Source organism: Acinonyx jubatus, chromosome C2, assembly GCF_027475565.1.
Source record: "Acinonyx jubatus isolate Ajub_Pintada_27869175 chromosome C2, VMU_Ajub_asm_v1.0, whole genome shotgun sequence".
NCBI classification, from domain to species: domain Eukaryota; kingdom Metazoa; phylum Chordata; class Mammalia; order Carnivora; family Felidae; genus Acinonyx; species Acinonyx jubatus.
This window is the reverse complement of record NC_069384.1, coordinates 106,176,060-106,188,034: the sequence shown is the minus strand read 5'-3', so window position 1 is coordinate 106,188,034 and position 11,975 is coordinate 106,176,060. Positions and strand designations below refer to the sequence as shown.

The following is an 11,975-nucleotide window of genomic DNA, read 5'->3' as shown; positions in this document are numbered from 1 at the left end:
ATGTTTAAATTACAAGTACTCGTGACGTGAGGTAGGTGGAAGAAGCTAGAGAAAACTTTAATAAAAGCCTACAGGAAAATTCGGGGCAGCCGTTCTTTGCCATCATATGATACACGCTTTTCCACAGTCTCCCAATTTCAGCTCTCTCTTCAGGAACCATGGGGATACATTTTTTTTCCTAAATTATGAACACATTTAAATTTGTAAAGAAGGTCACGTGTAAGCTTTTCTAAAGTGATAAAGACTATCAGTGCAAATCTGGTTTCTTGGTTTGTTGTTATACTCTCACTTTATAATATAACAAGTCATTATGTAAATAATCTCTCTGAGAATAGAATCACGGTAAGACTGTGTTATATTCCACAAGTATATTAGAGAGGTTATTCCGTGGATACACGACAGAGACAATATTGACATTTGTATCAAGCTAGACCACTGGAATGGTGCCATCTAAGCTATGTGCTGGGATTTTTTAGAGGAAGACACTTAAAGAAAAGAGAATCGCACTAGAGTATGTAACCTGGGGGTTAAGAACATAAACTTCCCTTGATTTTCTCACTGATGAGCTAACTCCTGGCATGAAACAGTATCATATCAAGAGTGTTAGGGAGGCAGTGAATACTATGGCAAAAGAGAGCTCTCAAATGCATATAATGGATATTAATTTAAATCTATTAGTTTTAATTTCTCTATATACATCTGTTTTCCATGACCTCAGTGGAAGGATTGATAGGTGCAAAAAGAAAAGAATATCACAGAAAATATTCCTCAAATAATTATAACCCTGGTTTTTTTTTTCTTCTCAATTTAATATTGGTAGACAAAGATGGGAGAATTCTATAGTTAACATAGATTCAAGTGATCTTTTTCAAAGTCTTTTTGAATGCAATTACTGTATTTATAGTTAGAATTACTTAAAAGTTATATTTTCTGGCAATGGAATTGACTGGAAGAGATGTTAATGTTGAAAATTATGCAGGGGCACCTGGGTGTCTCAGTTGGTTGAGGCTCCAACTTCAGCTCAGGTCATGATATCATGGTTCATGAGTTTGAGCTCCATGTCAGGCTCTGTGCTGACAGCTCAGAGCCTAGAGCCTGTTTCAGATTTCTCTCTCTCTCTCTCTCTCTCTCTCTCTCTCTGCTCTCCCCCACTCATGCTCTGTCTCTTTCAAAAAGAAACTTTAAAAAAAGAAAATTATGTAAAACTAAGATTTTTTAAAATGTTCTATTAGTCCCAAAAGTTTTTGTAGTATTACAGATCAATTATAGCTAATTGCTTTGATTGTGGAACAAGTTTTCTCAAGCTGCATCTTTTAAGGTTCTTAAAATTGCAGTATTGCACTGATAAAGCAACCTAGTATCCTGAAAGGGTTAATGCACTGGAGCTCAAAATTCCTGACCATCATTTTGTATCTTATGGAGCACAGGAAATCAATTTAATATGTGTCCAAAGTTCACAAATCCTACAATGATTATAGATATATCTTTTTTACTTTTCCACTTTCATGGTTTATTTTTTTAATTTATTTATTCTGAGAGAGAGAAAGTGCATGAGCAGGGGAGGGGCAGAGAGAAAAGGAATGAGTGAATCGCAAGCAGGCTGTGCTCTGTCAGCACAGAGCCCAACAACGCAGGGTTAGAACTATGAACCATGAGATCATGACCTGAGCCTAAACCAAGAGCTGGACACTTAACTGACTGAGCCACTCAGGTGCTCCTTCACTTACATGTTTTAGTAAAATAATATATCTTGTTCAGAACACCTTTAATGGTCCTCAAGCCATGATAGACAGTAATGGTCGCATTCCTAAGGTGTTGTCTATGGTATCTTAAGGAAGAAATTCTACTTTTCCTTTTGAAAATATTAACCCCATATAGTAATAAATTGTGAAGCCAATATAGTTGGGTTGCCTCTTTAAAATCTTAAATATAAATTATGTCATCTTTGTATAATCTTTTTCACACATAAAATTTTCTTCATAACACTGTAGCTGAATCTGAAACACACATATCCTATGACAATATTTACCATGATCCAGAAAGTCAAAATATTTCCTTCTTTTCCAGCATTTATACAGCATGATGTTTTATAACCATTGAGTAAAAAAATTTACTAGACATCCCTTACCTCCACCCCAAAATATACAAGAGGATACTGTGTCACAGAGATTAATTTACCTGGAAATGAATACTGATTAAGACCAAGGAATAATTTTTAAACTTCTGCAGTTTCTGAGCATCTTGATCTGTAGAACAGTGAAGCTATATTATACATTCACTCATTTCTTCAACAGATACAGAGAATTGAAAAAGCACTGTGAGAGCTATAAAAATGAAGACATACTACAGTTTCCCGAGAATTGTATAGTAGAGAGCAAGAGGGCGTATATACAGAAATTATAATATCAGGTAGTAGATGCTGAGGAGAGAATCAAAAGCAAAGTGTTACACGAATTCATCTTCTTGCTGGAAAAATCAGGGAGCATTTTTAGCAAGAACTGGCATTTATAATAGATCTTAAAAAATTGGTAGGGTTTTATAGAAGAAGGTATACCAGATGGAAGAGATGTATAAAGAGGTACAGACATGGAAAGTGTAGAAAATACTTGGTGAAGGGAAGTAGTGGGAACCTGACCCCATAGCATGGAGGTGTTGCATAAAGGCCATTGCAGCATTTTGACTAAAAGAGGCATGCATTTTGTTGAAATCTGGCAGAGGTTTATAGGAATAATTATGGGGTGGAAAGGCTGGAGATGGAACACAAGTTGGTAGATTAGTACAGTAGTCCAGACAAGAGTTATATGAAGTTCTGAATAAAGATGTTGACGACGGAAATAAACAGGAAGGAGCTGACTCGAATTCTATTCAGAGAAGGGAAAGAATTTGTTCCCTATTAAATATATTTTAAAACTGTTACTAGTTATTGCCACTTAGCAGGGGTGCCGTGTATGAGATCGGTCCAATTAAAGGATCACCCTTCTATTTAAGAATATTACAGCTTGTCTGAAAAATGTGAAATCATGGGAACTACATTTCATTTGGGAAACAGGTAAACTAATCCCACAGACTCAGGACTTACAATAATTCTTAAAGTTAAAAAAAATACAAATCTGAATCGTGTTCTAAGAATTATGGAGGAGAAAGATGGAAATTGACATTTAAAAAATAGCTATCATCTTGGCCTCAAAGAATGCAAAGCACAACTCAGTGGTGACCTTAGGGACTGATACAGCACAATAAACTGTTTATGAGGGAAAGTAAAGGAGATAGTAGCCAAAATACGATAAGGGTTATCTTAAAATCCTTAAATTTTATAGTTCTGAAATGACTTGATACATCACCTGGTCCAGACCTATAATTTTACAGAAGGAAATAATAGTTCCCTTTGAGGTTAAATAATCTTTTAAATTCTTATAACTGCTTGACAGCTGACTTGATGAGAAAGCCATGGCCTCCAAATCTTGGCCAAACATCTCATTTGTAGGCTGGAAGAATAGTATCAGTGCTCTAAATTCTTACTACTCAAAGTGATCCAGCAGGATCAATGTCTCCCGGGAGCTTATTAGAAATGCAGACTATCAGTCCTCACACCCAAATCTACTGAATAAAATCTGATTTTAATGAGATCCACAGGTGATCCTTATACATGTTAAAGCCCTGGCATATTTCACCTCTAAGAGCTATACATTAGTATTGAACGGAAATAATCTTGCTAGACTCAGTTCCCTCACGCCTATCTGAAACAAATGGCTCTCTGAGACCCATTTTCAATACCTCAGCTCCCAATGCACTCAAATTCTTTTTTTTTCATCAATTGATTGTGAGTCTTGAAAACTCTCCAGAAAAACTAATGAGTAAAAGGAAATCAATATCTAATCAATATTCGTAAAATCTTATGTCACGATCCAAGTTTCTGAGCCTGCAAAGAACTAAAGATTTGTTATTAACAAAAAAAAACCCAATAGAAATGCTTTCATTTTGATCATTGGCAACTCATTGAATAATCTTTTTTTTTAATGTTTATTCATTTATTTTGAGAGAGAGTGTGTGTGTGTGTGTAAGTTGGGGAGGGGCAGAGACAGAGGGAGAGAGAGAATCCCAAGCAGGATCTGCACTGTCAGCACAGAGCCCTACACAGGGCTTGATCCCATGCACCATGAGATTATGACCTAAGTCAAAATCAAGAGTCAGTCATTTAACTGACTGAGCCACCCAGGTGCCCCTCATTGAATAATCTTAAATTTTAATCTCATAATGGTACCTATTTGGTTTAATCTCATAATCTCATAATGGTACCTCATAATGGTAATCTCAAATTTAATGTCATAATAGTACCTATTTCCCCAAAGGAAATCTGGTATTGCTGGTTGTCTTTGAGGCTTGTGAAACATAGAATACTTAGATAATTTATTGGAATCATGAGAAGAGATACTGGAATACCATTATTCCCCCTGAAAGTAGTTCTTAACCACTTAAGTATAAAACTATAACTTGCAATATACACGTAGATCAATTTATTTTAAAGGTAGAACAGCATTGAATAAGAATTTGATTCATATTTAAAATTTCAAAATCTGGGGGCGCCTGGGTGGCTTAGTCAGTTAAGCATCTGCCTATTGATTTTGACTCAGGTCATGATCCCAGGGTTGTGGGATCAAGCCCCGCATCAGGCTCTGTGCTGAGCTTGGAGCCTGCTTAAGATTCTCTCTCCCTCCCTTCTCCCCCAACTCATACTCACTCTCTCTCTCTCTCTCTCTCAAATTAAAAAAAAAATTAAAAAGAATTATGAAATTTCAAAATCTGTACTTGACACAATAAGGCATTATGCTCACTTGCCTGTGAATAGTAAATCAGCTTATGTCATTATATAACAGGATGGCTACATTCTTTTAACCTTTGAATTTAGAAAATAATGAAAGGATGGACTTCATTTGCCATTAAAAAGTTTTTAATATCTTTTATTAACATTCTTACTGCTGATATTCAGCTTCTATGGTTGTTATTGTCATTAATCTCATAAATAATAATAATTCAAGCCTGAGAATTAGACATATAATTTAAAATATTGAAGCATTTTAAAATAGACGTTTTATAAGACTTAACACTGGAAATATACTTTTTCTGGAAAGTATGAACATCTGGTTTTACATTGTGCACCATTGTCAGATATATCCAACTTTCTCCCAAGTGAGCTTGATACAGTCTAACACATTAATCTAAAGAGATGCCTTCTGTCTTCTGTCTTCTTAGACTGAATGAGTTCTACAGTTGTAATTTTCTATCTGGAACCTTAAATTTCTAGGGAATTAAGGTTACTGCCAAGATTGAATTAACTACTTTTCACTGATTTAAAGCAGAATTTCCTAAAACCCGGGATGGCCAAATTTCCATTCTCTATTACTACACTTTTCAAATGGTTGAGGTTTTAGCTGGAATCTCATAGCATCTCAAAACCAGAATCATTTTTATTTTACCAAGAGGTATACAGTACTCAGTAAAGAACTGAGGTGAATGAGAAAAGATGAAGTTAGGGAGAAAAGAATCCACTACCTTATTTCATAGAAGTGATGAAGTAAAGACCTAATCCACAGATTTATTCCCTCCAGGACTTTAAGTCAGTGTTTTCAGCTGTGTACCCTGAAAATGTGATTTTAAAATACTATAGGGGTGCCTGGGTGGCTCAGTTGGTTAAGCGCCCCATTCTTGGTTCTGGCTTAGGTCATGATCTCAGTTTCATTGGTTCAAGCCCCATGTTGGGCTCTGTGCTGGCAGCATGGAACCTGCTTGGGATTTTCTCTCTCTCTCTATCTCTCTCTTTCTGCCCCTCCCCCCCCCAACTTGTACTGTCTCTGTTTCTCTCCAAATAAACTTAAAAAAAAATAAAAAAATAAAAAACTATTTATTGTACATTTGTAAGTTGACATCTAAAATATTTCATTATAAGTTTAAATAGTTGCAAAGGATGTTGTAAAGATAATCAGCATATTATAAATATAGACATTTAAAAATAAAACTGTTACTTTCAGATACCTTTATGATTACAAAAGGTATTTTTATTGATCTCCCATGTTATTAAATTACTATCAAAACATATATATAACTTTATAACATTCTTATGGATCAATGTTATTAATTATTAATATACTAGTATTTATTTTTAATATTTCTCATTACCTTTTTATTTACTTTTTTATTTTAAGTTTTTATTTTAATTCCAGTTAGTTAACATAGAGTATTTTATTAGTTTCAGGTACACAAAATAGTAATATAACACTTCCATACATCACCATGTGGTCATCACAGTAAGTGCCCTCTTTAATCCCCAACACCTATTTAACCTACCCCCACACCCCCCTCCCCTCTGGTAACCATCAGATTTTTCTCTGTAATTGGACTCTGCTTCTTGATTTCTCTCATTTTTCCCTTTGCTTGTTTTATTTCTTAAATTACACATATGAGTGTAATATGGTATTTGTCTTTCTCTGATTGACTTATTTTGCTTAGCATTATACTCTAGCTCCATCCATGTTTTGTAAATGACAAGGTTGCATTCTTTTTTATGGCTGAGTAATATTCCATTATATATATTACATATATATAATATATATCTAATGTATGTATATGTAATATATGTACATTATGTATATATATGTACATATATTATGTATATGTTATATATGTACACTATATATACACATGTATATACATATATATTATATATTATGTATATATGTATCTCATGTCTTTATCCATTCACCAATCGATGGACACTTGGGATGCTTCCATATCTTGGCTATTGCAAATAATGCCACTATAAACATAGGGGTGCTTGTATCCCTTTGAATTAGTGTTCTTGTATTATTTGGACAAATACCCAATAGTGTTATTACTGGATAATAAGGTAGTTTTACTTTTAACTTTTTGAGGAAACCCCATACCATTTTCCAGAGTGGCTGCACCAGTTTGCATTCCTACCAACAGCATGCAAGTGTTTTTTCCCCCACATCTTTGCCAACACCTGTTGTTTCTTGTGTTATTGATTTTAGCCATTCTGACAGACGTGAGGTGATAGCTCATGGTAGTTTTCATTTGCATTTCCCTGATGGTTAAGTGATGATGAAGATCTTTTCATGTGTCTGTTGGTCATCTGTATGTCTTCTTTGGAGAAATCTCTGCTCATATCTTCTGCCCATTTTTTATTGGATTATTTAGGGGTGTTGAGTCGTAGGATACTAAACTTTTATGAGGTATGTCATTTGCAAATATCTTCTCCCATTCCCTAGGATGGCTTTTATGTTGATTGTTTCCTTCACTGTGCAGAAGCTTTTTATTTTCATATAGTCCCAATAATTTATTTTCTCTTTTGTTTCCTGTGCCTTAGGAGACATATCTAGAAAGAAGTTGCTATGGCCAGTGTCAAGGAAATTAACTTCCTGTACTGTCTTCCAAGATTTGTACGGTTTCAGGTCTCATATTTACGTCTTTAATCCATTTTTTTTAAATTGTTAATGTTTATTTTTTGAGAAAGAGACAGAGCATGAGTGGGAGAGGGGCAGAGAGAGAGGGAGACACAGAATCTGAAGCAGGCTCAAGGCTCTGAGCTGTCAGCACAGAGCCCGAGATGGGGCTTGAACACACAGACGGTCAGATCGTGACCTGAGCCGAAGTTGGACATTCAGCCTACTGAGCCACCCAGGCATCCCTTTGTCTTCCTGCTTTAAATGGTTTTTTTTTTTCTTTATCCAATGTTTTGCAAATTCAATTACAATATGTGATGGTGTGGGTTTCCTTTTGTTGATTTGGTGAGGGTTCCCTGTGTCTCCTAGATCTGGATATATATTTTCTTCCCCAGATTAAGGAAATTTTCAGCTACTATTTCTTCAATAAATTTTCTTCCCCCTTTTCTCTCTCCTTCTGGGACTCCTATAATACAAATCTTATTACGTTTGATAGAGTCTGAGTTTAAATGAGTCTGAGTTTGAATGAGCCTGAGTTCTCATTTTGCATAATTCTTTTGTCTCTCCCTTGTTCAACTTGATTACTTTCCATTGCTCTTTCTTCTAATTCGAGTAATTCATTTCTCTGGTTCTTCCATCCTGCTGTTCATTCCATCAAATGTGTTTTTAATTTTGTTTATTGAGCCCTTTATTTCTGCTATGTTATTCCTTATCTCTGTGTTAAGGGTCTTATTCATTTCTTCCACTCTTTTCTTAAGTCCAGTGAGTATCCTTGGGATCAGTGTTTAAATTCTCTATCAGGTATGTTACTTAGTGAAACTATCTGTTTCACTTAGGTGTCTGGCTGTGGTCTTGTCCTGTTCTTCAATTGGGGTAAATTTCTCTATCTCCTAATTTTGTCTGCATCTCTGTGTCTGTTTCTCTGTGTTAAGAAAGTCTGCTGTGCCTTCTGCTCTTGAAAGTAGTAACTTTATGATGAAGAGGTGCTGGAGAACCCACAGTGCAATGTCCCCTGTGCACCAGAACCTGGCACTTCAGGAGAGCATCCTGTGTGTGTTGCTTATGCCCTGCTATTGTGTCTGAGTTACTTTTCCTTTCAGTGCAGTCATCTGCCTGTTGTGGGCTGTGCTTGCTCCCTGTGGTGTTAGTGGGACCCAGACGCCCAGCTCTGAGTGGATATGCCCACTAGTGAACCTGAGAGTGGGGCAACGGTGTTAACAGAATTTGTACTGGGCCACTGGTCCTATGCCGGATCCCCCTGAAGCATTGCCGTGGCTGGGGGCACGTGGCTGGGCCTGGGGCAGTGCACGTGTGCACCACGCATAGGCAGCTGTGCACCTGGTGGCTGCATGGGGTGCACTCGTGACTTTACCAAAATTTGCCCTGAGCCCAGGACTGAGGCTAGCAGGCTTAGAAGGGGCAAGTCCTCAGGAGAACTTGTAGACATGGTGCACTGGTAGCAGGTTAGGTAGCAAGTCTGTGTTTAGCGCCACCTCCCACAGGCACTTCTGTGTTTATGCTTAGGGACAGGGGAGAAAAATGGCACCTGCTAGCTCCCTCGTTTTCTGAGAAGTCCCCCAACATACTCGGAAATCATTGTGAACAGATCTGTGTCCCATTTGCCCCTGGCATTGTGTAAGCTGCCATTTTTATGTTGCCGCTCCACACAGGCTGCGGTCTCTTTAAGGGCGGCAACCCAGCTATGGCCCTTCCAGCTCACCTGGTGCTGAGGCAGCTGAGTTTTAAAGCTCCTGGCTCCAGTCCCACTGGTTTTACAAACTCGTGGAATTCAGCCCCTCTGGTTTTGAAAGTCAAACGTTATGGGGATTAGTCTTCCCCATGTGAGCTCCCTGGTGCAAGGGCCCATTTCTCTGCCCTCGCTGCCTGTGCAGCTGCCTTCCTCCTGCAGGCAGCCTCCCTCCACCTTTCTGACCTTTCTAACCTTTCAGATGCAGCTTCTTCTCTATCAGTAGTCTTGGAGTTTGTTTTGCCTGTCTTCGTTCTGATCGCTGTCCTGTTTATTGACTTGGATATGGATGATATCTAGTTGGAAACGTGGGACAGGTGAGCTCAGTATCCTCTTACTCCGCTACCTCCCCAAGATCCTTCCAGGATCTATTATTAATATGTTAACATAGGGGTGCCTGGGTGGCTTAGTCGGTTAAGTGTCTGACTCTTGGTTTGGGCTCAGGTCATGATCTCACAGTTTTGTGAGTTTGAGCCCTGCATTGGGCTCTGCACTGACAATGAGGAGCCTACTTGGGATTCTCTCTCCCTGTCTCTCTGCCCTTCCCCCGCTCTCTCTCTCTGTCAAAATAAATAAATAAACTTTAAAAAAATACAAAAAGTAAACAACATAAGCATATTACAAATTTTGTTAAATAATTATTAAGCATGAAAGTTCAATTTTATTGACAATGCATTTCTTGATGAGGTGAATCCATAATGTTTCCTTTTACATTTAAAAAATAAAGTAGGTGACGTTAAAAGAATTTGTACATAGGATATCGTTTGCTTTTTATTAACAGGAGGTAGAAAACACTAAACATTTTATGATGAAAGAAGATGAGGATTATACTGTATTGCAATCCACATTTCAAGGAGTATTTAATAAAAACTGTTTTAACTACTTGGTTGAAGAATAAGTGCCAAGCGGAAAGATCTCGTAGAACTTTAGTATATCTTGAAAAGGTTAATAGTCTAAGAAAACATTCTAATTACATTTGAAAATATTAGGGACACTCACCTATACTGCTTTGCTATATAAGGTCTGGAGTTTTTTCTAGCAAATAATGTGTCTGAGGGATAAATATTGAGAAGAGCTGAAAAGAGCTGCTTATATTTAAATGCATTGCAGGAGGGGGCATTTTCAATAATCAACCTTTCTTACTCAACATTAGTTAACATTATTTTTGCCTTGCTTTCATGAAACCATCCCTCACATGGATATTTGACAAATCCAGGGCACAGAAGAAGAGAATCATTAGTCCAAAATTGCCTAACTCCCATCTCTGCAATCTACCAGAAAATCCCAACGTGTGCTAAAATATTACATTTCTAGCATGACGCTTGAATAGCAATATTTATAAGTCAAGGAAATAGGAGAATCTTAGGTTCACAGTATCTATGAATTTAAGACCATCAAACCTTTGAAATACCCCTGGGGTGTAAGTTCTCCATGTTAAAGGCCACTGTTCTAAGTTCGCAAATCAAATCAACCAGAATCCTGTCTGCATCAGAACATTACACCTTTTGGGCAAAATTGAGTAGAATACCTCAGATCAGAGGGTTGGGCTCCCAGACTTCTGATCCAAGACAGCGGTTGTGCCCCATTCCCTCTGTCTGCCTCCACCCAGGGTACAGAGTGTTAGGGAGAGGACCCTGACAGCCAATTCATACTTCTTCTGGCCTTGGGCCCAGATCACAGCAGAGGGAAATTTCTGAGTGCAGTATGTATGGGTGCTGTCCCTGTGGTTCTCTGTGACCGTGTCCAAACGGAACTCTTTATAACACTCTTAACCAAAGGAACCCCACAACTGACCAACCCTATTCACCTTATGCAGTCTAAGGCACAGTGCAATCTCCAGGAAGAAAGTTCTTTAATTTTCCAGTCCCTGGCAATAATAGAAGAAGTAGTAAAGAGGAATATGAGCCATTAAGATCAAGTTTGGGGCTTAAATTTTCTGTAAATAACATGGTTGGAATTCTGCTCCACTAATTATTTAATGTCATCAAATTCTTGGTATCTGCATGACTCATGTGGAAGTGGAGAAAGAGCTTATTTTTACCATTTGTGCCCTGGACATAGTATGCTGGTAGGGAGAGATGTCCCTGTTGGATGGAAAGAGATGTTTTTCCATGTTTTGATGTTATTATCCATGAGTCAGATATAATTATACAACCAATATCAGAGTTTGTTTTGCTTGTGTATTAAAGGCCTTAAAAATGTTTGTCAAATTGTCTGTAATTTCGTGCTTTAAATTGGGCTTGATGCATCTCAGTAGCATATGTGTGTAGAGTCTCTATCGCTGTTCTTATTTTAGTTACAATGTCCTAAATGTTTCTAATGCTTACTTCATAGGTACATTCTTAACTCTCAATGGCCCCCAGATACCCAGAGTTTCTGCAACCATCCCCACCCCTCCAGAATTAGGACAGCTCTCGAAGGACACAGGGAAAGGTAGGTGTCCAACTGGGCCTGAGGGCATGTGACCTGATTGAGTGTATGATCCTGATTGTATTTCAACCACAAGAACTTTATGAGCTGTTCATTTATTTGTTGTTATTATGTATGCCTCTTCTGGCCTTTCTTACTGTAAAAGCAGCCAAATTTTTAATGAAGAAACTGTGGACTCATACATTATTAAAACTCAGTCACTACAGGTGACTTATACAAACCTCATTCCAAATGTAATGCCACGGGTTTCAGTACACAGATCTTCTCATAAAGGTTCTGCATTTTCCTGGGAACATGATCAGGATACTGTCTTAGCCGTTTTCCTAGGCCATCTTTACATT

The 11,975-nt window shown here is 37.5% G+C and overlaps 1 protein-coding gene across 2 annotated transcripts in view; it reads left to right on the top strand.

Moving 5' to 3' along the window:
• LEKR1 (leucine, glutamate and lysine rich 1) overlaps window positions 1-11,975 on the top strand; it is a 216,828-nt gene that overhangs the window by 181,828 nt on the left and 23,025 nt on the right. For both annotated transcript variants that reach the window (XR_008297893.1, XM_027061551.2), the window contains one exon: window positions 11,539-11,637. Coding sequence is in view for 1 of the 2 variants with exons in the window: in XM_027061551.2 (XP_026917352.1) it covers window positions 11,539-11,550 (12 nt within the window). In the remaining variant the exon portion in view is untranslated. Of the gene's footprint in view, window positions 1-11,538; window positions 11,638-11,975 lie in introns of those variants that run through there.